This window comes from Mus musculus, chromosome 5 (assembly GCF_000001635.26).
Source record: "Mus musculus strain C57BL/6J chromosome 5, GRCm38.p6 C57BL/6J".
NCBI classification, from domain to species: domain Eukaryota; kingdom Metazoa; phylum Chordata; class Mammalia; order Rodentia; family Muridae; genus Mus; species Mus musculus.
The window spans coordinates 90,212,462-90,238,810 of record NC_000071.6 but is presented as its reverse complement, the minus strand read 5'-3'; the positions used below and the strand labels follow the sequence as shown (position 1 = coordinate 90,238,810).

Below are 26,349 nucleotides of genomic sequence, written 5' to 3'. Positions count from 1 at the left end.
AAGCTGGAAATACGATCTTGTGCTACTTCGAGCAACTCACACCAAATTTGAGATTTTAACCTCACCATAACTTTAATGCAGAAAGGAATGTAATTTTTAACTCAACAGTCTGTGTAAAATTTGTAGTTTTTAAACCATTTATTGGGACTAGAGAAATGGCTCAGTACTTAAGATCACTTGCTACTCTTGGGGAACCCACTTTTGATCCCAGCACTTATTTGATGGCTTATGGTCGTGTATAACTCCCGTTCCAGGCATCTGACTCCCTTTTCTGACCTTCATGAGCACCACGCCTATATGTGATACACATACATAAATGAAGGCAAAATCTTCCAAAAATCCTTTAAAACCTACTTTTTGAATGGTGGTGAAACCAGAGTGTCTTTCCTGCAGTGAAGCACCTACTTAATGTCAATTTACATTTATTCTTCAGATCGACTAGTGATAGAAACGATTTCTAGCTTTATAAAACATGTGACTGGAAAGCCTAGCATTATGGAACATAGTTATAATTCTAGCTACTTTAGAGACCAAGGTAGGAGAATTTGTATTTCAGACAGCCTCAGTAAATTGCCAAGCACTTAGGCAATAATGTAAAAAACGGTCTCTAATGCAAATAGAAACACTTGTCTGTATAGACAACAAAAACTTTTCCACACCTTTTAAATTTTATCTGTGTAGTGCTGACTGTCCAGGAGCTCAGCTGGAGTCATGGCTGGTTTCAAATTCAGATCCCATCCCCTGGCTTTTTGTTGGTTTTGGTGTTTTGCAACAAGGCTTCTCTGTTTATACCTAGCTATGCTAGAACTCACTCTGTGAACCAGGTTAGCCAGTGCTTAGATTAAAGGGTTGCACTGCCACCACCACCCTGCTTTTATTTTTTATTAGTAATATATTTAAAAACTTCAATTTCTAATGGGCATATAAAAGTATCCCAGTTTGTGTTAATAGTGTATACCCCCAGATTCTAGGCTTGCAAGGCTAAGACAGAGGGAGGGTAAGTTAAAGACTTGCCAGCACCTATATCAACAAACAAAAAAACAAACAAAACCTATTGTGTTTGGCTGTGAGACAACTCTCCAGTATACCTCACCCCCATTATTTTAAGACGATTAGATGGTCATTACCAAAACTACATCTTGTGTAATGCCAACAATCCTGTTGATAGATGATGAGGAATTGCTTCCAATTAGTATTTTATAGTCATGTGGAAAGTACTGTGTGTAGCAGCCTGGTGTTCACTGATTTTTCTCCTCCTAAGCTAGACTTCACTGACTTAGATACTGCTTTGCATCGGAACAACTGTCCCAAGTTACTTTTCTGTTGCTGTGAAGGCAACATGACCAAGTCAACTTACAAAAGAAAGAATCTCTAGGGAACCTACAGTTGAGGGGGTTAGAGTTCATGACCACTGGTGAGGAGCATGGCTGCAGGTGGGCTAGCACACAGTGGAGTGTGAGGTGACAGCTCAGACTGCATCTACAAGCATGAGAGAGAGATGTGGTGGGCGTGCACTAAGATGGGGATGATGTGGGCCTCTGAAACTTCTGCCCATCACCAGTGTCACACCTCTTTCAAAAAAGCCATACTTTTAGTTCTTCTCAAACAATTCTACCAACTGGAGACACATAAGAGTCTGTGGGAGCCATTCTCACACAACCACATTTTTCTCCCTGGCCCCCATAGACTTGTGGCCACAGCAGAATACAAAAATACTCTTAATACAACTTCAAAATTCCCCAGTTTCAGTCTCAAAACTATTTAACTGTCCAAGGTCTCTTCTGAGACTCAAGGCAATCTTGACTCAAGGCAATTATAAGCCCCCTATAAAATCAAAAATGAAATTTCATAACTCCAATATGATGTCAAAGCACTTAAATCAGTCTGCCCTCCCAACCTTTCTGATTGTTACCGACTTCTCTCTTTTGGCCTGGCCACACACCTGGCTTTATGGCTTTCTTAACCCTGGAGGAAGAGTTCGCAAGCCAGAACCACATTTGCCCTAAACTACCAAATCCTACTGCCTGCTTAGGGTAGGACCTGGCCTTGCCCTTCAGTTACATTTGCATTAATCTGGTGCTCTGCTTTCCTCCTGCATTTTCTCTGTTCAAGCAGGAAGGTTACAGGTGGGGGCTGGCCCTGAGGCACCACTCCTTCTATTCCATTATCTATAAAACCTCTCCTAATCTCTTTCAGCCTTGGTCCATCATTAAATTCCCTGGTTCTCCTTTTCAAGCTGAAAATTTTCATTTATTTTTCCCCAGCCTTCTCATTTTCATTGTAGTGCAGAATGAGAGCAAGTCCTATTAACCTATTGAAAAGTCAGAATTAGGCTATCGGCCAGTGAAATTTGTCCAAAACTTCTCAGGCAGATTCTTTTGACAAGTACAAAACAACAACAAAACAAAAAAAAAACCAAACTTCATTCTTTTGTGAGAATAGCGTATGAAAGATCTCTACTCAACAGTGCTAATGTTCTTCCCCTCCGAAACCCCTTGAGCCAGGCCTCCTCAGTCAGTATAGCTCCCAACTGTACTGTTTTCTATACCCCTGCTATGGTGGCCCATTTAGCATCTCCCAGAGTGCTCATCCACTTTCCTAGTCCAGAGTCCAATGAAAATCTTTTACATTCTTCCCAAAAGAAACATGACCAGGCCTCTTGCAGCAATTTAGCCCATCCCCAAGTACCTACTTCTTTCTGTTTTCTGTGAAGAGACACCATGACCAAGGGAGCTTAAAGAAGAAACAAACAGTTTATAGAGGGTGAGCATCCATAAGCATCCTGGCCGGGAGCATGGCAGCAACCAGGAAGCATGGTGCTGGAACAGTAGCCAAGAGTGCAGACCTCCTCCACAGGGGAGGGCAGAGAGACAAACTAACCTGGAATGCCTTAGGGGTTTTTTGGTTTTTTAATTTTTGTTTATATTTTTTGTTTTTGTTTTTGAGATGGTATCTATAAAACTCTGCCTACCCTGAATCACGCCATAGACCATCTTGGCCTGGAATTTCCAGAGATATGCCTGTTTCTGCCTCCAGAGTGCTGGGATTAAAGGCATATGGTTGGGCCTTTGAAACCTCAAAGCCAGCTGGTCCCCAGTGACACGCCTTCAACAAGACCATACCTTCTAATCTTATCTAAATCTCGTACTGATTTGAGACTAAGTATTTGATCTTAAGAGTCTCTGAAGAGTCATTCTCATTCAGAGTACCTCAACAGGAAACACAGTTGTTTTCGAAGAGTACAGTTTGAGGGAACTGGAGTTACGGCCCAGTTAATAAAGTACTTGTCTAGTACACACAGTATTTGAATCTGATCTCTAGCACTCATGAAGAATCTGAAGCTCCGCGGCAAAGGCTGGGAACTGGCATGCTGATGAACCAGTGTAGACCTGAGTGCAGCTTCCTGTAACCTTGACCTGTGAAAGGTGGAGCAAGAAAAGGAATCCCTAGGGCTTGTTTCTGTTAACCTAGCTCCAGTTTCACCGAGAAACCCTGTCTCAAGGGCAGAGGAATTGAGCAGGTTGGATACACAATATCCTCCTACGGCAGGCACACCTGCACAGAAACTTGTGCGCGTATCATCACACTTGGACACACAAATACTCATTATTCTTAGCTATACAGAGATCAATGCCAGCCTGGGGGTAGTGGGCATGCACTTAATTTAAACATTGTTCTTTTAAATGTTTTGATTTTAAGCCAGGCGTGGTGGCACATGCCTTTAATCCCAGCACTCTGGAGGCAGAGGCAGGCGGATTTCTGTGTTCTCGAGGCCAGCCTGGTCTACAGAGTGAGTTCCAGGACAGCCAGGGCTATACAGAGAAACCCTGTCTCGAAAAAAAAAAAACAAAAACAAAAAAAAAAAAAGTTTTGATTTTATATTAGCAGCAGATATTGGCTTAATTAAATAATAGGATGGTGATTTACTAAATGAGTAGCTCTCCACTTTGTAGCATTGAGATCATTATAGTCTAACATTAAATCCTTGGCCTTTTTATAAAACGTGTGTGGGAGGGGTGGGTTATTAAGAGTTGAGCTCAGGGAGGGCCTCATGAATGCCAAGTAAGCACTATATTATTGAACTAAATTGTTATTGTAAGTCAGTTCTTAATTTCCAAATATGTTGCTTTTAAAGACAGAGTCTTATTTTGTAGCCTAGCCTGGCCTTGAACTTGTAGTCTTCCTGTATTGTGTTTTTTTTTGAGACAGGGTTTCATTATGTAGCCTTGGCTGTCCTGAAACTTGCTATATAGAGATTCTGCTCTTGAACTCACAGATATCCTCCTGTCTCTGTCTCCAGAAGGCTGGGATTATGCGCCACCATGCCTGGCTGCAGTCATCTTGATTATACCTCTGTAGCTCTGATTGCAAATGTGCACCATCATGCTCAGCTTAAACATTCTTCTTAAAACAGAACAGAAGAGAAAATTGTTTCAAAGCAAGAAAGAGGCTGTTGAGGAAGGAGGAGAAGGATAAGACAGTGATGGGAGTAAGGGAGGTAAAAATAAAGAATATGGTGTATATATACGAACTGGACTCTTTGTATGGAATTCAAAAGTAATATTAAATCTCAGCTATCCTCAGAAAAACTAAAATTTGGTTTTGCAAAATTAAATATTTTACAGAGTACCTGTATAATATTTCAAAATATCCTTTTTCAGAGTCTCCAGCACAGTCTGTATCCTCTGGAGTTCGTGCACCGTCTCCTGCCCCATCCTCAGTACCTTTAGGGTCTGAAAAGCCCAGCAGTGTCTCTCAGGACAGGAAAGTACCAGTCCCAATTGGGACTGAGCGTTCTGCACGGATCAGGCAAACTGGAACTTCAGCTCCATCTGTTATTGGGAGTAATTTGTCTACATCAGTAGGACATAGTGGCATCTGGTCCTTTGAAGGGATTGGTGGCAATCAAGGTATGATATGCTGTATATTACTGGAAATGAAGTTTATTCATTTAGCTAAATATTTTAATCAGTTTCACATTCACTTAATTTTTTGAGATTTTACTTTTTTGGTTTTTCGAGACAGGGTTTCTCTGTATAGCCTTGGCTGTCCTGGAATTCACTCTGTAGACCAGGCTGGCCTCGAACTCAGAAATCTGCCTGCCTCTGCCTCCAGAGTGCTGGGATTAAAGGCGGCATGCACCATCACGCCCAATGAGATTTTACTTTTATGTGTGGTGTTTTTCCTGCATATGTGTCTATGCAACACTCATATGCCTGGTGTGTGAGGAGACTAGATGAGAGCATTGAATCCCCTGAAACTGGAGATGCAGCCAGTTGTTAGCTGCCATCTGGGTGCTGGGAATGGAACCATCTGTCTAGCCCTCATCATTCCTTTAAAGGATCTCTATTCCTGTCTCTTCAGTTAGACTAATCTTCTCTTAGTTCTGGTTTCATGTGCTCTTTCCCTCTGCACTTACTCATCTCTTAAAATAATCTAATGACGTAAACAATATTGGTTTATTAAGAGTCTCCTGTAGACCGTTGAATCCTTGAACTAACTATGTCGATGGATGAGGCTAGCCTTGACCCTGGTCCTTTTGCCTTCACGTCCCAGTACTTGATTGCAGGTGTTTGCTATCTTGCCCTACAGAAGTCTCCTTGTATTTTCATTTTGCCATATTAAGATGTTGGTGTTTCCTTTGAGACGTTTTGGCTTCTTCATAGCTTTGATTTTCTTTTGTAGTTTGGTTGTCATTGTTGCTGCTATTGCTATTTAAGTGAATAAATGTTTATTTAAGGGATTTCTCATGTAAATCCTCCACTGTCCATTAACGTTTCTCATGGTCAAGATTTCTCAAGATTGCCCTCTCAAATAACTGATGTATTCCGGTTGCATTGTTAGAATACTCACACAATTCTTTTGTGTGTTATTTTATGAATTAGTGACATTTGTGACAACTTCAGAATTCTTCATATGAAATTGTTAGCATCTTATTTCTTCAGACATTTTACTTTAGGAATCGTATTGCCCTTCTCCCTCTCTCTCCACTTACTAAGGATGAGTTTATATCATACTCATTTCTAAGAGAACAAGTTCATTAATGTCATAAATCTGTAGGATACACCAGTGCCTAAAATCAAAAGACAGTCACTGTTTCCTAATTGTCTTGTAGTTTCTTCCCACACTTAGAGTGAGAAAAGCAATTCCATGCATTTACTATACCAGGCATTTCTAATGATGTGTAATTTTTTGTTTTATGATACTGTTCACTAAGCAACATGGATATACTGCTGTAAACATAGCAAAAATAGATTATTTTGAAAGAATTCACAATTTGGTATAAGTTAAAATAGGAATTAAAAAGCCTTTTTTAAATTTTCTTTTTTTTAAAGCTGTGTCTTGATTTTGAATGTTACCAACGTTTGTTTCCGACTTTCTTTTCTCTCAGACAAAGTGGACTGGTGTAACCCTGGGATGGGAAATCCCATGATTCACAGGCCAATGTCTGACCCAGGAGTGTTTTCACAGCATCAAGCAATGGAGCGAGATAGTACAGGGATTGTAACCCCTTCTGGTACATTCCATCAGCATGTTCCTGCAGGATACATGGACTTTCCTAAAGTTGGGGTAATTTAAATACATATTTTCATTATTACAAAAGATCTTTTTGTTTGTCTGATTGTTTGTGCTTGTTTATCCCTAGTCATCTTTCATTTCCAAGTGCATAAGCTGTGAAGTCTGGAGCTTGGCAGGTCAGACTGGCTAGGATAGTCTTTCTAGCCATTTAGGGGACTCCTATTTCAGCAGTTGTTTGTTGGTTTGTTTGGTTGGGGTATGTTGTTTATTTAGGGTTTTTTTAGATTTTTATTTTTACTTATTTGTACATGTGAATATGTATGTGCACATGAATGCAGATGCCCACTGAGTCCAAAGAGGGCATTTGATCACTTGGAACTGGAATTACAGGAAGCCATGAGCCATCAAAAATAGAAGCTAAGAACTGAACTCTGGTATTCTTCAAGAGCAGCAAACACTTTTAACCGTTAAGCCATTTCTCCAGCCCACGTAGAACCCTTTGTGGGGCTAGGATTACTTTCTGCTTGTGGTTTTTTTTTTTAAAAAAGATTGATTGATTGATTGATTGATTGATTGGTTGATTTAAAGATTTATTTATTTATTATATGTAAGTACACTGTAGCTGTCTTCAGACACACCAGAAGAGGGAGTCAGATCTCGTTACGGATGGTTGTAAGCCACCATGTGGTTTCTGGGATTTGAACTCAGGACCTTCGGAAGAGCAGTCGAGTGCTCTTACCTGCTGAGCCATCTCACCAGCCCTCTGCTTGTTTTTTATTGGGTTTGGGAGATTTTTGTTCATGAGACAGAGTCTCAACAGGTAGCTCTGGCTGGTCTGGAACTCTGTGTAGACCAAACTGGCCTCCAACATACAGATATCACCTGCTTCTGCCTCCTGGATATTGAGGTGAAAGGCCTTGGCCAGCGTGTCTAGCTAAATAAGTGCACATCAGAGAATACTTTCTGGATTCTGTGAATTACCTAGGAGTTCATAAAGTCAATTGAGACTTTAAAATCAATTTTAGGAATCTTGGCTCTTTTGTTTTTCATTTCTGTTTCTTTTTGTTGTTGTTGTTGTTGTTATTTAGTTTTGGTTTTTGTTTTTTCATGGAGTATGTATTTATCCCTGGCTGACCTGAAACTCACTCCATAAACCGGACAGCCTTTGCCTCTCAAATACCTCTTTTTGTTTTCTGTGACAGAGTTCTCTCCACATAGTCCTTATAAGATTTTTATTGTTTATCAGAGGTAGGATGCTAAGAAGAAGATAGTGACTTGGATATTAATCTCTCTCTTTCTCTTTTTGTCCTCTTTCTTTAAGAGTATGCCTTTTTCTGTATATGGGAATGCAATGCTTCCTCCAGTAGCACCTATCGCTGATGGTGCTGGAGGACCCATATTTAATGGCCCTCATTCTGCAGAACCTTCTTGGAACTCACTGATAAAGATGGTTTCAAGTTCCACAGAAAACAATGGTCCTCAAACGGTAAGGCTGATTATTCAGCAAGCAGTCACTTACATGTTTACAAAATATGAAGCAAATAGAATTCAGGTAAACCATGGTAGCTTTAGAGCACAGAGAGTGCATCCAGCAGAGGACATTGGCTATATAGATGAAGTACATCAGCAATCTTTAGTAATATGGTACTCAGTTTTTAAGTTAATTATGGGAATCTATTTTATATTTTATTCTGTAGCAGATGATATGTAGGAGAATTTAATTATATAGCTGGCCGTGGTAGTGCACACCTTTAATCTCAACACTCAGCAGGTGGATCTTCATAAGTTATGGGTTAGCCTGGTTTACATGGAGAGTTCCAGGCCATCTAGGGCTACATAGTCAGGTCCTGTTTTCAAAAACAAACTAAAAAGTAAGATGCAAAGTGATCTTCATGTAAAATAATCATATTAACATTACTATTTGCTACTTTGTTAAGAGTTCTACACTATATGAAAACCTAGAGCAATAATTATACACTTGGTTTTGGACAGAATGTATCTGTACATTTTTTGTCTTGTCTGACAGTCACTAGATACCCCAGGCTGATCACAAACTTAAGGTACAACTGCTTCAGCCTCCCCGGTCCTTGGATAATAAGAATAAGGAACTGTACTAGTCTAATCTGAAGTTGCCATGGGGTCTGTTCAGGGTCTCTGGAAAATCACCCTTTCACAGCAGTCTCCATGCTATTAAGTAGCTTTAAAGTTGTGAGCACCTCCTCCTGTTAGGATTTCAGAAAGAAAAGGGAAGCACGGAGAGCAGATTTGGTAACTAGAAGGTGTGGCTTAGTGACAGGACACATGCTTAGCATCCTAAGTTCCCAGGCTCATTCCCAGGCAGGGCTGCGACATACATTATTGATTTTTTTCTCTAGTATTTCCTAATGTGCTGCTGTCTTTTATTTTTATCCCTACCCACTCCCACCCCCACTCCCTGGGTATTGCATGTTTTATTTATCCAGTGTTCAGAAATTGTAGTTTTTTTAAGTGATATTTTTTTCCAGTTTGTGAGTGTGTACCTGTGTTTATGTCTGTATCACATGCATGTTTTGTGCCTTTGGAGCCCAGAAGAGTATCTTGGAACTAGAATTATAGCCCGTTAAAAGGTACCATGTAACCCTAGGGACCAAGCCTATGTCTGCTACAAGAGCATCCTGTGCTCTTAGCAATTGAGCCATCTCTGCAGGCCCCGCCTTTTATTCTTCTGTTTGAGTTCTTTGACAAGAGGTCTCAAGTAACCCAAGCTGTCCCTACTGTACAGATAAGGATGACCTTGAACTCCAGAGTATTTCCTTTTCTTTATTAGGACTAAATGTGTTGCCAAATCCAGCTATATGTTGACGATTGAATGAGATTATGTTGTCTTAGTCCATAAATGTTTCATTGTTTGTCCTAGTATTCTAAGTATCTGCCTGACTTGTATTTGGTGACACGAATGCTCTGTTTGTAGGTATGGACTGGACCCTGGGCACCTCACATGAACAGTGTGCACATGAACCAGCTTGGCTGATGAGGAGAAGCCTGGTAGCCTGCAGATTCCTTTCATTCAGAGGAAATCACAAGTGGCCGAGAAACATTTTTATGCTCCCAAATCATTCTACTGATGTGCTTGACTGAAGTGTGTAGGCTTTTTGCAGAAGAACTTACTAACTGACCTATTTTCTGTGAACATTTGTGACAGCCAATTCTCCATCATCATCCGTTTTTACCTTAGTTAGAATTTTTTCTTATCATTTTTCTTCTTTCTTTCCCTCTTCTCCTTTGGACATAACTTTCTGTTGACGCTGTTCTTTGGCTGGTTGGTTTTAGTACTGTAAACTGCTTCTGAGCAAACACGGAAATTTAGCAAAATTATGTAAACTTGATCCTGAAGTTTTAGAATGGCAAATAAATGTACAATTGTTTACATAACAGAAAAGGCTAAGCAGAAAGTAAATTTCAGTGTGTCAGTCTAGAGGCTCTACTTTATGTAGACTTAAATTCATGTGAGATATGTACCTTCATATTCAGAAATCTGGATGTCTCCTTCATACATTAAACTATTAATAAGCACCACTTTTCTACTTGTATATTTTAAGCATAGAGTAAAATGATGGGCATTATCAACTGATGTTCCCTGCGTTAGCTCTGAAACACCCATCTTATTCCCTGTTGGGTTTGATTGTAGCAAGGCAGATAGAAGAAATTTCTGATTTTTCCGTGTCTTTATTAAATTTGTCACACTTTTCAAACTCATGCACACACATCTCTTCAGTTTGGACTCTCTCTTTGCCACTATTGCTACTTAGTAAGATTCTCTTGCTCAATAGTGAGAACCTTCTTGTAAAGTTTTTTCCCATAGTGGCTGTGACACAGATGTGGAGCATCTTCAGTGGCACCAGTGGTTTTTTCTAACCAGAAAGCTTGAGACTTTTGAGCAACTTAAAAGCCACCACAGCTCTCAGTCAGCATATATTGTTTATTTTTAAAGATTTCAGCATATTTTATATTGGATGATATTGATTCTTAACATTGGCCCTTCCTGGTCAGCAAGAGTCAACATGCAGTTTTCCCTTTTCAAGCATCTATGTCTTAGTTTGAAAGGCTCCTCTCTCTGTAGTTGTTGGTAGAAATGAAAAGGATGAACAGCTAACTTGGGCCAACTCAAAAAGGAGTGTTTGGGTTCCTTTTTAAAATGAATACACGGATTATAAATTAAAGTCTCCATTTAACTTGTTTATATGTGATTCAGGGCCACACTAAACTACTCAGTGGGAATTATATATTCCAACCACTTGAAACAATAAACAATAATGTATACAAGAAGAATATGTGTCCTGCCCTGTCTCCTATGGAAAAGTAACTCACATGATTGAAATATAAAACAGTTTATACATGAGAAATACTGTCATAATACATGTCAAATACTATCAATTTGGTTTTTAATTAGAGACAAACTTAACACTGTAAAATATGAACTAAAGCTTACACATGCCACCTAAGGTTGATAATAACATTCATTGGTTGTCATAGTATGTGATATGATTTTATGCCTGTAGTGACCTGAGTGAAGAGGATAAGGTAGTTTCTCAAACCCACCCAGCACTCTGGATGCTAAGTATATACATTCAGTTCCACCTTTGCTTAATACACACAAAATAGGAGGAAAATAGCCTACAAATACAGCCATGAATTTAAAAGAAATTTAAAAAGCACTTTACTTACACAAAGCAACAAAACTGCATGATGTTAATATTTTGTATTGAATTTTGCCACGGTTCTGTCTTCTTTGCTCCCAGAAGACTTTTCTGAGATACCTAGAGTTATTTTCTGCCTAAAATAATAGAGTTGGAGAACAGACACTACTCAGGGTGTGCTGCCACGTGTGAGTAGTGGTGTTCACCACACATAACCTCCTAGCGAGTGTCTTACTGAAAAAGGAAGAAGGGTGGGAAAGCGAGTATTTTCTTGGTTTTAAAATGTGGAGCATGGAAATAGATTTGAGCCCTGTCTCTCTACACTGAGAGAGCAGGATGGCGCCATGGTTCTAGAAGTTTGTACCAGGAACATTTTTCAAATACATTTTTATACTTCAGATGTAATATAGAACATTTTATTTATTTAAACAATAAAAAAAAAGTTCTTGAGACCGTGCAGGTCTTTTTTTTTCCCCCCTTTTTGAAGTATGTGATTATCTCTGCACACTACATAGTTTGCTTCTTTTTAAGAAGCGACTTAACAGATAGCTGTGGTGCTGCACACCTTGAAATCCCAGCAGTCAGGAGGCAGAGCCTGCTGAATCTCCGAGTTCAACCCACCTGGTCTACTTAGTCCTTCCTAGGACAGCCAGGGCTACAAAGAGAAACCCTGCCTCAAAAAAGAAGAAAAGCGGGGAAAGTGTGGCAGATGTGGAGCCTGGCAGAAGGGTCTCTTCAATTCAAGACCAGCCAGGTCTATAAAGTTCCAGGCCCAACAGGGCTACATAGTGAGACCCTGTCTCAACTTCCCCCCCAAAGCAAAAATATACCTGAGTCTGACTTGAAGGGGTTATTTTTTATAATTTCTCATAAGAATTTGCCTCATATGTATTTTCTTAAATTTTCCTAAAGAAGTTTAGAAATTTTATTTGGACTATGAGCCCTGTAAAATGACAATATAACTTATATTAAAATTTTGAGCAGTGTGCTAATATTCTATAATAAACATGTTGAGGTTTAGGGTTTGAAGGTTAGTAAGATACTTGTCTAGTATATGTCATGCTGCTTAATCCTAGCCCTGAAAAATTCAATTGCAGGTGGTGGCACATGCCTGGTGCTTGTGGTCCCAGCACTTTGTAGCTGAAGTTGGCATGGAACACTGGATCTTCCTGCCTCTGCCTACTAAGCGCTGGGTTTCTGCTGAGCAGGTGCTGCTTGCTTTCATCCCATCGTAAGGTAGAAAAATGGTGTGGAGGGGGAGGCCGAAGATTGTTATGCATTCCTTGAGTTTGCTATGTAGTCTAGGCACTGACCTCAGCTTGTGGCAATCCTCCAACCCTTGCTTTTTGAGTGTGGATACAGATCTGTGCCACTGTACTCCTCTCCCTCCACCCACCCACCCACACACACACACACATACCCCCTTGGATTAGACTGGAACTCAGCAGGTAACCCAGGATGGCCTCAAGCATACCTTGCTGCCTCTTAAAAACTGTGTGTGTGTGTGTGATTGATAGATTTACTGTGCAGGTGTCTGAGACCAGAAGAGAGAAGAGGGTGTTGCTGGGGTGGCAGATAGTTGTTTGTGAATGGCTTGAGGTCAGAGCTAGAAGGTGAACTTGAGTTCTCTGAAGGAGTAACAGGCCATCTCTCCAGCCCCCTTAGATGGTTCTCTTCAAAGAAGTCAAAAGTTAAGAAGAAAAATGAGTTGTATGACACAAGTAAAATTGAAAAAATTGATGGCAAGTACTGAGAAGTGTGTGTGTATTTATACACATTTATATACAGAAACATTTATATATTTTATATATATTTCAGGGAGCTATTGCAAGCGGTGGCCCCTTAATTTTTAGGTGTTCAGAGAAGGATCTTGGGAGAGACCCAGACTTGAATTCTTAACCTCCCTTTGCCTCCCTCAGGCACTAGTGCATGAGGTTTTCTCAAAAGTACACTTCAGCCTGAATTACAGTGAGTCCTTGAATAGCCTGTGCTACAGAGAGAACATATTGTATATCTCAAGGGCCTATGGGGGAGGCATAAAGCTATGCCTGATAACCTCAATCCAATCCTTAGAATTCTCAAGTGGTCTCTGATACCACATGAGTTTCCTCCTCAGGGTTAGTGTTAGATTTACAGACACGTCATATGCACATTATTAAGAAGACAAAAAGTTAAATATGCTCATATATGCAACATCACAAAATAAGTATTAAGAAGTTTAGTTCACATAACAATATATGGGTTTAGTTTTTAAATTTATTTCCATTACTTTGACATGAATGCAGGTGTGCAGTTTTATCAGAAGAGGTTGTCAGTTACCTGTAGCTGTAGAAAAAAATTGTTAAAGATTTTAATAACTGCTTGAAATTTTTGGTTTAGGGTTTGTGAACAATAGATCTACAAATAACAGGCTTATTTATTACACATAATAAATTTACCTACTTTCCCAGTGTTGAGAATTAATTCTAGGTTCTCATGTATGGTAAGTTGGGACTTGGGGGAGTTGTTTTTAAGTAACTTCTCTGGCTTAAGGCCATCTTGGAAGGGCCTACTGGATATTAACAGTTTTATGGAAATACGGTGGTTTCTTAAACTAGCAAGAGATAAGTGAGCTGTTTTTAAAAGGGATTATGCTATGGGAACTAAAGGCAGGTTACCCAAGTTTCAGAAAATACGCTATCTGACAGCTTTGGTAGGTGTTCAATAAAGTAGAGGACAGTGTCCACAGTTTGGCTTTACCAAACATGGGAGAGGTTTCTAAAAACTCAATTCACTTTGGCCTACCCTAGGAGTGGGCACTTCGTTGTTCCATTTATTTTCTGTTGACAGGAACACGAATGTGAAAAACACACAGTTGTTAAAAGCCCTGTGCATTCCATTTAACCGTTGAAGCAAAATTGTGCTGTTGATGGAATTCATTTTGTAAAATGAAAAATAGTATTTTTCCCTGCTCCTTATTATGATGGTGATTCTTCTTCTTATTTATTTATTTCGTTTTTTTCTTTTCTTTTTTTTTTTTTGGTTTTTCGAGACAGGGTTTCTCTTTATAGCCCTGGCTGTCCTGGAACTCACTCAGTAGACCAGGCTGGCCTCGAACTCAGAAATTCGCCTGCCTCTGCCTCCCAAGTGCTGGGATTAAAGGCGTGCGCCACCACTCGGCATTTCTGCATTCTGTTTATAAAGGAATACAGAATGCTAACCGGAACAGATAAAGACATTTAGGTCTTATTATAAAGTAGAGCTGCCTAGGGGGATAAAGGACGCAGACTTAACACTGACCGAGCCAGAAACACTATTCCCAAAGTAGGTGTTTCAGCAGTGCGTAGAGAAAACGGAGATAGATGCTGCGCGCCTTGGGCGGAAACAGCCGAGTCACAAAAAGTACTCAAGCCACAATTTCCTTGAGTGGAAACTGAAACTCAACAGCAAGGCAGTTTGCTCGCCCCGCCTACCCCTGCAGTTCCGGTTCCCGCTCTGAACTCCACCCCAGCAAGGAAAGGAGTTAAGAGAGCCTCAAGCGGCTCATTGCCGCGTGGGAAAGGCGGAGTCTTACGTCATCTCTAGCGCGACACTGGACAGGGCTTTCGGCTGGGAAGGTCAGGCGTGGCCTCGGGTTCGCGCATGCGCGCAACCTCCTGGTGCTAGTGCTCTAGTTGGCCGCCCGCTCCGTGTAACCATGCTGTGCCGGTCGTGTGCCGGGTGGCTCAGGTCGCTGCCCACCCTGCGGCTCCCGGCACCGGGATCACCGCCCGCCTGGAGCAGCGCGCGGCTCCCAGCCCTTCCGGTATGGGCAGCCGCTTCGGTGTCTGCGGCCTCTCCAGGTGGCTGGTATGAGGCCCTGGCAGCGTCGGCGCCGGTGCGCACCGCGGAGGAAGTGCTGCTGGGCGCGCAGGAGGCTACCGGCCTCCCCTGGTGGAGCAACATCATACTCAGCACCGTTGCCCTGCGCGGTGCTGTCACTCTGCCCCTGGCCGCCTATCAGCACTACATCCTGGCTAAGGTGAGGGGCGTCGGTCCCCGTGCTGCCTGCCTGCTAGTGTTAACATGGAGGCTAAAATAATTTAGTTAGCATTGCATGTTAAATGATGGTTGGTGACTCGAGTACCTTCCAGTTCACCCGACCTACCAAGTATTTATTCGAAATACAAGTGCCTCCCAAATGTTCGGTTGAGACCAATATTCAGAAGAAATGGCACGGAGGAACCTGAAACATTAGGGTCATAAACATTTTAAGAGTCTGCAGCATCATTTGTCACTATTGATACTGCTCTTTATTACTAGAAAGGTATCACTAAGTTAGCAGTTTCCAGACATGAATTCTTCCTCTGGGCCTACCACCTACTACCCTGTATCTGATGGATTGAAACTTCGAGTTGGCTTTTTAGGAACTCTGTTCAGTGGAATTGGTATAACGTTACCTCCCCCATGGCTGTGCCTGGGGGTGGGGGTGGGGTAAGTCAAGATTTTAATTTGAGTCACAGAGGATTGCCAGGAAGGGAGCAGCAGCATTGAGCCAGGAAGCATTCACAGTGAGGTGTTAACACTGGAATGCTGTTTTCTCTCTCCTGGGAAATGTAGGGATGGAACAGTAAGAACCAGGATGCAGTTTTCATTTACTCGAAATCCTATGGAGGAGGTGCTGTTAGATATGCTACATACTGGGAATCAGGATTTCAGGTTATGCACAGCCAGAAACAGAAAACATCAGGTACCCATAACCAAGAAGTTGCAGTTGGTTTAACTCAGTATGGTTGCCAAGATCACGCAGATAGATGTACAGGCAAGGAATTTAAATCTGGGGTCAAAGATACTTTAAGCAAACTAATATCTAATAGAGTTTTCTTAAATGTTTTCGATTACAAGTGTGATCAGTAAACAACATTTGTATATGGTCTAGGGAACAGAGACTAGAACTGTGAGTTTGGTTGTCCTGACCAAATGCTGAGTGGGGGAGGAAAGGGATTATGTGGTTTGTAGGTTATATAGTCTATTGTGGAGGCATTACAGAGCAGGGACAGCAGCAGAGTCCTTGGAGGAACACTGCTTACTGGCTTTTTATACAGCTCACGTTCACATGCCTGGGGCTGGTGGCACACAGTGTCCTGTGTTCTTCCATGTCAATTAGTGATTAAAAAATGCCCCATAGGCTAATCTGATGGGTGAAATGTCTTAGTTGAAGGCCCTTTCTTCTGGATGTGCCAAGTTGACAGCTGAAGCTAACCATGCAGTAGTTATCAGTAAAGATCCTTTATGAACTCATCAAACAACTTTTTTCTTTAGTTAGGTGGAAAACTTGCAACCAGAAATAAAAGACATCGCCAAGCGCCTTAACCAAGAAGTTGCAGTCTGTGCCCGTCAGTTTGGATGGTCCAAGAGAGTGGCTAGGTATGCAGCTTTGGGTCTGCGGTCACGAAAATGTGTGTGTGGTGTGTGCGTGTATACACGGTTAGGTATTCTTTTGATTGGCGTATTCATATTAATCACTATGCTGCATGGTGGTTTTATGTATTGGAATGGAATCAAAGAAAGGAAGAAACAGGCGTTATTCCAACTCCTGTGAAGCTGAATCGTCCTCCTATCTCAGCCTCTCTCTCAGCTCTGAGATTACAGGTGCAGACCATTGTATCTGGCTCTGTATGTCAGAATATGACAGGGTTTCATGTGCACCAGGGATGCCCAGTGGGTAACTGTACCCAGGAATGACCTTGAACTTCTAATCCTCCAACCCCGACCTCCCAAGTGCTTAGATTACACATTTGTGATACCACACCTGGCCTGTGTTCTTGGGAGCCACTGAAAAGATAAAGTCAGTGAATTAAATACTGTATTAAGATTTGACGTAAGTCAGTGGAGCTGGGCAAGTAATGTGCCACCATGCTTGGCAAATTCTATTTAATGTGAGCTTTGTCATCTTTATTTGGTGCTAATACAAACTTGACATTGCACTGAAGAGCAGCTGAATCAGCAATTAAGAGCACTTGCTTTCATTTGTTTATTTGTTCGTTGATGTTTTAATCTAAGACAGGGTTTCTCTGTATAGCTCTGGCTGTCCAGGAACTCACTTTGTAGATCAGGCTGGCCTTGATCTCAGAGATTCGCCTGCCTTTGCCTTCTGAGTGCTGGGATTAAAAGCATTGGTCTCTGTATCTTGCCTAAAGAACACGTACTGCTCTTTCGGAGGACCTAGGTTTGATTCTCAATACTCACATGGTGGCTTATGGCTGTTTGTGGCTTCAGTCCCCGAAGTATCCAGTACCCACTTCTGACCTCTGAGGGCATCAGGCATTCATGTGGTGCAATTAAATACATGTAAGCAAACCACTTATGCACATAAAATAATAAAACAAATCTTAAACAAGAACAGCAAAGAAAACTTGACATGTAGGGAAACATTGTAGCTAAACAGTTGAGGCAAGACATTATTAATCTCAGTACTGTGGAGGAAGACGTGGGTATATCTCTTAAGTTCCCCCAGCCTGTTTTACCTAATGGTAAAACCCAGGCCTTTCAGGCCACAGACTGAGACCTTGTCTCAGAAAGAGAAGAAACTAGAAAGTGTATGTATTAATGCATGAAACATAAAGCCTTATTTGTTACATATAAGCTTAAGTACGCATGGTGTTTTGATATTTTTATGAAGAGAAATCTGAGAGCTAGAGCAGTGGACCAGGACCAGGTGAATAGTTAGCTGTCCATTTGGGTTGCAGACGGCTTGATGAAGTGACATTTATGATGCCTTCCTTGCCTGTACTACACTGGTCCATTTTGTTGGATGACCTAAAAATTTTAAGGACCCGGATGTGCAAGTGTACGTAGAGAAAGAAAGTACAGATAAAAGTAGAAGGGTCTAGTGTGTGCTGTCTTAGTTCAGCATATTACAAATTGATTAAACTCAATACACCAACTAAAGGCCTATCTTGTACTAAATGTGTATGATATGAGATTGAATATGAGGAAGAAACTGGGCAAGGTCAGCGGTGGGCACACAGGAGGCTACCCTGGGCTAGTGCTACCCTCCCTGCCTCAAACAAAACAAAACAAAACAAACAAAAAACCCTCCAATAATCCTCCCTCAAGACCTTGGCCTAGAAAGTAAGACTTAACAGTCAAAAGCAACAGTTTAGTGTGGCTGCACGTAATCCCGAGATCCTGGCACTTCGGAGGTGGGTATGGGAAGGGTAAGGTAGCCTTGGCTACCAAGTTCAAGGTCATCCTGGGCTGTCTGAGGCCACATCTCAGAAAACCACTAACATAACTGAGCTGGGTGTAGTGCTGCATATTTTAATCCCTGCATCTAGGCAGCTGAAGCAGGTGGATCTCTGAATTCAGGGCCAGCTTGGTACTGACTGAGTGCCAGGCCAGTCAGGGCTCACAGTGAGACTCTGCCTTTCAAAAGCAAAAGAATCTGATTTGGTGAACAGATTAACATAGCCCTTGGTGGGAAGTTGATTTGGTGAACAGATTAACATAGCCCTTGGTGGGAAGTTGATTTGGTGAACAGAATAACATAACCCTTGGTGGGAAGTTGATTTGGTGAACAGGTTAACATAACCCTTGGTGAGAAGTTGATTGAAAACACTGGAGGCCATTTTGGCAGTCTCAGACTATACACTGTTGGAACCCCCAGAACAGAAGAGCTATTTTAGGAGGTGAAGTAATAGTATTTGCCTGAACTACAGAGTTAAGTAAAATATGCTTTCAGCTGTAATATCTGTAGTTAAAAATGTGTTAAACTTTGTTGGTCTTGAAACCCCAATACACTTTTTTTTTTCTTGATTTTGAGACAGGAGTTCATAGATAGCCCAGGTTTGCCTTATTAAACTGGCTATGTAGCTGGAGCCTGGCCTCAAGCAGTTAGAGACTGTGGTAAATAAAATTATTTTTAAAAACCTTATTGGCTAGAGATCATTAGATACTAAAGCTGTAGTCTGACAGTATCAGTAGAAGGCTACATGCCTTCTGCTTAGTGGCTGTCCCCTACTGGTTACCATGGTTTAAACCCCTTTCAACCCTTCGGCCATCGCCACAGACTGCTGTAGGGTGACCCTTCTGCCGGTGGTCAGGTGTCATTCCCTCTGCACCTTCCCCGTAGACTCACCTATCTGAAGAACATGCGGAGACTTATCTCAGAGCTGTATGTCCGTGACAACTGCCACCCTTTCAAAGCCACGGTGCTGGTCTGGGTCCAGCTTCCAATGTGGGTTTTCATCTCTGTCGCCCTCCGGAACCTCAGCACTGGGGCCACACATTCAGACGGTAACTATCGCAGAAACCCTCATCTCTCAAAATCTTCAGGGTTGCATCCCAGTAGAAAAACAATCTTAGCTTTTATTATTACCATTTACTGTCTTCCTTACATACAGAATTCAGAGTCTTAAGTATAAACACACAATCTGTGTTGAGAACAAAAACTTGAGAAAATGAAACACAAAAAAAATATTGACTATAAATAGCTTGAATACAAAGGATGCAGATGTTTGAGTGAGGCTCTCTGGGAGTGTTGGGCTGCTCCTCTGTGTATGTTCCTGACAGTTCTCAGCTGTTCTGAGCATTCCTGTTTTGTGTATCCACTGTTTCAGCAGGCATTTCTGTTCAGGAACAGTTAGCTGCTGGCGGGACGCTGTGGTTTCCTGACCTCACCGCAGTGGATTCCACCTGGATTCTGCCTGTCTCTGTTGGTGTTGTCAACCTACTGATAGTGGAGGTCGGTGCCTCACATTGGGGTTGCTGACCACTTCAGGCACTGGGATTGCCTACTCCGGGGGCAGGAACTGTGTTATGCCTTCCCTTCCAAATAGCCATGCACGACTGTAGCACCCAAGGATTTATGAATCCCTGTGGAAGAAAGAAAAGATGGGGCTAGAGAAGTAGCTTGGTGGTGAACACTGGCTGCTCTTGCACAGGTCCTGGGCTCGATTCCCTGCACCCACAACAGACTTTACCTTCTGTTGCTGGGATAAAGTATAGAAACACATACACAAAAGCACAGGGTTTGTCAGTCACTCTTCAGCTACCCACAGTGCTTCTGAACTCCATGGCACCAGGCACACGTATGGTACATAGAAAACTGAAGTCATCGGTGAACTTTTGTTGGGGAAGGACGTCATGTGTAGTATAAATGTTCTTCCTTAAGAACACTCCGTGTGGCTCTGGTTTGTGCTCAGTGACTGTCTGATAGTAAGAAGGCAGTGATGGATGGAGGCTGAAACGAATTACTGTCAGTGCTGACAAAGAGCTCTAACTCTACACTGCGGTGTGCCAGCGACTGAACATTTGACACAGATTACCTAATCCCGACCAACCCAGTGAGAATTACACGGTGGTTATTTCACTTTTAGGGAGGGATAGCAGTGCACAGAGTTAGAGCTTGTGTAAGATGATAGTCTCTGGGATACAGGGCTGCCGGATGTGGGGACACCTGTCTATAATCTCATCACCTGCAAAGTGAGCCACTCCTGAAGTCAGCAGCAACAGCAGCAGGAGGCAGCTTGCCTCTGCAATCAGAGCCCTGCTTCACAGGCAGAGGCTTAACTGGCTCCCAGCCTTGGAGATAGACAGTTAGTTATGTAAGTTCATTGATGTTGAAGTTGTTGTGTTCAAGTGCTGGGTATGGAGGCCACGGCCTTGTACACACTAGTCGAAGTGCTGTGCCATTGAACCAGTGCCAGCCCTTAAAGGTACTGATAGAGGCTGGTCTCAAACCAGCTTTTAACAGACCATGGGGGTCCACGCCTGTGATCCCAGCTTAGGCAGTGTTTGAGGCTACCCTAATCTATTGAGTGAGTTCCAGGCCAGACAGGGCTGTGCATAGTGGAACCCTATCAGAGGACACTAGCTGGTCACAAATCCATAGGCTAAAAATGACGTTGAGTTGCTGATCCAGTTTATCAATGCAGGGATTATAGCAGCGCCTTAAAGCCTAGGCGTCAGCTGGTGTTTTATTTATCTGATTTAATGTGTGCTTTAGTAATCGTGGTGTGTTCTACTTCAGATTTTTGCTCTACAAAAAATTGGGACGTCTCGTTTTCAAATGTATGTTACAAATTTTGTCCGAGCTGTATCCGTGTTGATGATTCCAGTTGCTGCAACAGTACCCTCGGTGAGTAACATAGCATTGCCTAGGACCATGAGGCGCTTCCACGCCTGCCGTCCTGCCTTGGGGATTCCTTTTACCCACAGGACCCTTGCTGTTGAAAAGGATTGCATAACTGTCGTCTGTATCACTGCCTGACACTGAGCACTGCCTAGACTGAGTCACCTTTCACGTGAATGTGTCCAGCTGTCCTGTCACTCCCTGCTCCCCGTCCTCTATTTTAATCTGACAACACCTCCATAGTCAGGTCGCTACCTACTCCACTAGCTAAGATATTTGAACAACTTCCATATAGACTGCATCATGAACTAAAGTACGTACAAGAGGAAAAGTCCATATGGATTCCTGAGGACATCTTAATCTTATGTGTTACTGTGGCCTTGTTCACTTGTCTCTGTTGAGACCTAAGCAAGGTTTTGAAAGAAATGGAAGAACAATTGATTGTTCAGTCTTTTCCATGGTTTCCACAGATACTTTAGAAGTTGTCAAAAGTGCCGGGCGTGGTGGCGCATGCCTTTAATCCCAGCACTCGGGAGGCAGAGGCAGGTGGATTTCTGAGTTCGAGGCCAGCCTGGTCTACAGAGTGAGGTCCAGGACAGCCAGGGCTATACAGAGAAGCCCTGTCTCGAAAAGCCAAAAAAACAAAAAAAAAAAAAAAAAAAGAAGTTGTCAAAAGCGATGTCAGGTTGGTTTTCATCTTTACTCCACGCCAACATGAAGCCAGTAATTGGCATTCAGTGGCTGGCATTAAGGTTGGATGAGCAGGTAGGAACTTCCCACCATCCTTGGGGATCCACAGCGATGTGATATTGGTGTGAAAGTGTATTTTTAAGTTGGTCCCTGTGCAAAATAAGCTTCCATGTATCTGAAGCCCACCTGAAATGGTGGCTATCACAGCGCTTTCCCATGGGGGAGCATTGCTGTAAGATTCTGTGTAACCCAGCACGGCGGCAGAAGAAACCCCCGATGAAGCAGGTGTGCCAAGGATCGAGCTCAGAGTTTATAACAGATGTGAAACGGTGTCTTAACTCTGACCCGAGTCCAGAGTGGTCCAGATGAGAGATGAACTCCACAGGGGCATCCAGAGGCCTGCGGCTGCTTCCTGCTCCATCACACACTGCCTCTGATACGTGTCCTCATGGCCACGGTGCTCATGGTGCCTGCTGGAGCAGGTTAGGTTGCAGACAGCAGAGGGTGCCTCAGGTACACATGGTCCTTCTGAGAAGTGTTGCTAGGTGTCCCACCGAAGAAGAAGTGTCCTTATGTCACATTTAATCACATCTAATTTAAGAGCCTAGAAAATATGTATAGTGGCTTTTTAGATATCATATAGCCAGCAAAGTTAGGGTTTTGTTTCTTAGCAACAAAAGGAATTATGTAGATGGCAGCTTATGGTTCCATCTGGTTGCACTGAAAAGTGTGGTGAGCTAAAGGCTTGGCATTGCTTGTGTGAGCTGAAGGTGGTGTCCAGCCACTGTCCCAGCTACTCAGAATGTGACAGGGTGCATGTGTGGTTGTCACAGACAGCCTCCTAGAGTCGGTTCTCCCTTCCCCCATGTGAGTTCCAGGAGTTACACTCGTGTCATCTGGGTTGGGGCTGAACGCTGGTGCACCGTGCCGTTTGTAGGCATGCTTATTAATGCACCTAGTATGTCACCTCGAGTCTCCCGGCGGTACAGTGAGGCAGGCCCGCTACAGTCTCGCTGAGTGATGAGCCTGAGCACGGGAGGGAACTTAACGCTGACTCTGCTCCTCGGGCTGCCCTTTTCCAGGCGCCTCAGGTACTGACTAACTGCTGTGCCGATCTGCCTTTGGTGTGTTCCTTCTGCCCTTGCGGTCTCTCTGTGGGTACTGTGTTGTGCTTATCATTCTGTACAAATGCTCTCAGAACAGCACTCTGAGGTGGGAACAGTTGCTGTCCTGTTTATAGGTAGGAAACAAGCAAGAGCAATGACCAATACAAAGCCGGAGGATAGAGAACAGGACTCAGACTTAGAGAGCTTCGTCCATTTGGGGCTCAACAGCCACATAGTTTTACTTCCGAGACCTGACTGCCTTCTGATGCTCAAGCAAAGCATGAGACACACGTATGTTTACAAAATCCATGTATGTGTAGGAAACACGTGTGTATAGAAAGGCTTCAGGGCTTAGTCTGAAGTGCCACCCTGGGTTGTATCACAAAAGAAAGTTGATAATTCTGTCTTGAAGAACTAAAGAGAAATCCGTCCTGCCGACAGAGAAGCTAGTCCACGCTCTCCGGTAGCTTGCTCAGAATGCCAGTGCTCTTTACCGTCTGTGCCAAGCTTGGCCATGCAGGCCCAGCTGCTGACCCATGTGTTCTCTCTAGGCGCTTGTTCTCTACTGGCTGTGCTCCAGCCTCATGGGCCTCGCACAGAACCTGCTGCTGCGCTCCCCTGGGTTCCGCCAGCTCTGCCGGATACCACCAAGCAAGTCCGACTCAGAGACCCCGTACCGAGACCTCTCTGCTGCCTTTTGCGCCAAGTTCCTTTCAAGAAAACGATGAGAGTCCACTCCCAACACCCTTGAAATAATTACAAATGTCACTGTCAGTTTCATGCATTGAATTTGGAAGTCTATATTTAAATATCATGAAGCACTGTGGGAAATTCAGATGTATTTGACGTTTAGTAATTAAAAACTAAATATTCAATTGTAAGAGTATAAAAATAACATAGGATGCCTGGCCTTATTCATAAAAATCATAGTTTTGCTGAGAACAGGATTAGGTCCTGTGTGATCTCTACCCAACTGTCCACAAATAAAGTTTTGTAAGTTAAAGGCTCTGGTGAGATAATTTCTTTCTTTCTCTCTTCCTTGCTTTCTTTCTTTCTTTCTCTTTTTTCTTTTTGGATTTTGTCTTATATAAATTATGAGTGTTGTTGTGGGGGTATGTGCATCTGTGTATAAGTGTGCTGGAAACCAGACTCTGGAAAAGCAGTATATACTCAACGCTGAGCGTCTCACAAGCCCTCCAGTGAGGTAACTCAACCACTGAGCCGTTTAGCCACCTCTCCAGCCCGTGAGATAATTCTTTTTTTTTTTTTCTATTTACTTATTTATTACATTTAAGTACACTGTAGCTGTCTTCAGACACTCCAGAAAAGGGAATCAGATCTTGGTTGTAAGCTACCGTGTGATTGCTGGGATTTGAATTCGGGACTTTGAGAAGAGCAGTCAGTGCTCCTAACCACTGAGCCATCTCTCCAGTCCCCCACCCCCCTTGTGAGATCGCAGGTAAGTTCACGGGTGATAGAGATCGTAGCTTCAGCTCTTGTGGCATTCAGGAAACTGGCAGTTGTGGGTGATGGATTTAGGAATAAGTTCCACAGGAATTCTTCGTATTTTAGCGTAGTTGCTGATTCTGAAATCCCTGGGGCTTAGAGGCCACCAGACAGCTGCAGCTGGGTATGTTCCCTGGTGTTCCCAGCGCTGTTCTGCAGCTGCCGGGTCACAGGGAGAAGAGATTGCTGGGTACAGTCAACCCTGACTTTTGGTAGATTTTTGTACTTAACAAATCTGCCGGGCTGGCAAGATGGCTCAGTGGGTAAGAGCACTGACTTGCTCTTCCGAAGGTCATGAGTTCAAATCCCAGCAACCACATGGTGGCTCACAACCACCCATAATGGGATCTGATGCCCTCTGCTGGTGCGTCTGAAGTCAGCTACATTGTACTTATATATAATAATAAATAAATCTTTAAAAGAAAAAACCAAATCTGCCTTCAGGATAAAATGTATTCACGTCTGCAGATCAACATTCCTAGTACTTTTAAGGTCATTGGTGAAGAAATTGAGTCACTTGATGAATCGGCAGAATTCAAACTGGCTGATGCTGGACAGGGTTCTGAGCGTGCTGCCTTCACGGTTCTGAAGCTGCGTTGTTCTCAGTCCTTTGCCTCCTCTTCGCTTTTTCTTCAGTTATGTTTTTTAAAAATTTGTGTGCCTGCATGTGTGTGCACAGATGTGACACGACACGTGTGCCGTAATGAGCGGTCAGAGGGTGACTTGAAGTCGTCGTTTCTCATCTTCCCTCCTGTGGGTTCCCTGGAATCTAACTCAGACTGTGAGACTTGGCAGCCAGTGTCTTTACCCACTGAGCCATTTCACTGGCCTTTTCTATCTAACAGGCCACTAAGTGTCCTGCGGAAGTATCCATCCAATGCTTGGAGGAACATGTGATATGCCCTGGGGTGGCAGTATGTACATAGATTACAGCAGTATTGGCAGAGGGCTCCATGTTCCTGAGCCATCAGTGTGTTTATCTGTGAACAAATATGCCAGCAACTTGCAGGAATCTAACCCTGTATGTTCCCTAGGAGCTATGACTAATTCATGGCTCAGTTCCTGAATCTGGACCATGGTCGTGGCGTATGCACAGCAAACCAACCCTGTCTGACTGAGATCCGCGTTCACTAACTCTGTTGAGCTGAACGAAGAGAGTTCACTAGTTGGCTACCCAGATGAATCCTCATTCATGATGATGGTGCATCCCGATAAACCCATTGTAAATTGAAAGTCTAGTTGTCTTAGGGTTTTACTGCTGTGAACAGACACCATGACCAAGGCAACTCTTATGAGGACATTTAATTTGGGCTGGCTTACAGGTTCAGAGGGTCAGTCCATTATCATCAAGGCAGGAACGTGGCAACTTCCAGGCAGGGGTGTGCAGGAGGAGCCGGGAGTTCAGCATCTTCATCCAAAGGTGCTAGCAGACAGTCTCCAACGAGGGTAGGAGGAGGGTCTCATTGACCACCCCTACAGTGACACATTTCCTCCAATAACGCCGTACCTCCTAATAGTGCCACTTCCTAAGCCAAGCATATTCAAACCACAACAAGTCAAACAAATACATACCAGTAATCCTAGCCTCCATAAGACCAAGGCAGGATTGCACAATTTCTAGGCAAACCTAGCCTAGATACTGTATGGAAAAAGTGTTAAAACAAACAACAACAAAAACCCATGGCACTGTGGCTTCCTGTTGTAGTACAGGTTTTGTTGGGGTCCAGGAATCGCCTCACAAACCACATGAACACCGATC

The 26,349-nt window shown here is 42.9% G+C and overlaps 2 protein-coding genes across 12 annotated transcripts in view; both read left to right on the top strand.

Annotated features, from left to right (window-relative positions):
* The window catches only part of Ankrd17 (ankyrin repeat domain 17), a 141,528-nt gene extending 129,883 nt beyond the window's left edge, over nt 1-11,645 (top strand). For 5 of the 8 annotated variants that reach the window (XM_006535289.4, XM_006535287.4, XM_006535290.4 and 2 more), the window contains 4 exons: nt 4,662-4,910; nt 6,392-6,570; nt 7,841-8,005; nt 9,470-10,824. In XM_006535289.4, the coding sequence (XP_006535352.3) occupies nt 4,662-4,910; nt 6,392-6,570; nt 7,841-8,005; nt 9,470-9,529 (653 nt within the window). In that variant the 3' untranslated portion in view covers nt 9,530-10,824. Of the gene's footprint in view, nt 1-4,661; nt 4,911-6,391; nt 6,571-7,840; nt 8,006-9,469 lie in introns of all 8 variants that reach the window. The other 3 variants (NM_198010.2, NM_030886.2, XM_006535288.4) reach the window with 2 other exon arrangements.
* Nucleotides 11,646-14,215: 2,570 nt separating this feature from the next.
* Cox18 (cytochrome c oxidase assembly protein 18) lies at nt 14,216-24,087 on the top strand. 4 transcript variants are annotated; one of them, XM_017320845.2, is made up of 6 exons: nt 14,216-15,195; nt 16,476-16,580; nt 19,288-19,451; nt 19,775-19,899; nt 21,187-21,294; nt 23,636-24,087. In XM_017320845.2, exons 3-6 carry the CDS (start codon nt 19,307-19,309, stop codon nt 23,810-23,812), a joined length of 555 nt encoding a protein of 184 aa, XP_017176334.1. In that variant the 5' UTR covers nt 14,216-15,195; nt 16,476-16,580; nt 19,288-19,306; the 3' UTR covers nt 23,813-24,087. The 4 variants fall into 4 exon arrangements, 3 of the variants coding, with proteins under 3 accessions (XP_017176334.1, NP_001028482.2, NP_001156928.1); NR_028088.1 differs by having other exon boundaries at nt 14,815-15,195; nt 19,778-19,899; NM_001033310.3 differs by having other exon boundaries at nt 14,815-15,195; nt 16,480-16,580; nt 19,778-19,899.
* The last annotated feature ends 2,262 nt before the right edge of the window (nt 24,088-26,349 follow it).

Bases quoted from the DNA above. Each gene is read 5' to 3' on its own strand.
- Cox18 (NM_001163456.1), top strand. From the start codon at position 14,872: ATGCTGTGCCGGTCGTGTGCCGGGTGGCTCAGGTCGCTGCCCACCCTG. The intron at 19,452-19,774 runs GTAACTATCGCA...CCACTGTTTCAG, and splicing joins TGGGGCCACACATTCAGACG to CAGGCATTTCTGTTCAGGAA. The intron at 19,900-21,186 runs GTCGGTGCCTCA...GTTCTACTTCAG, and splicing joins TCAACCTACTGATAGTGGAG to ATTTTTGCTCTACAAAAAAT.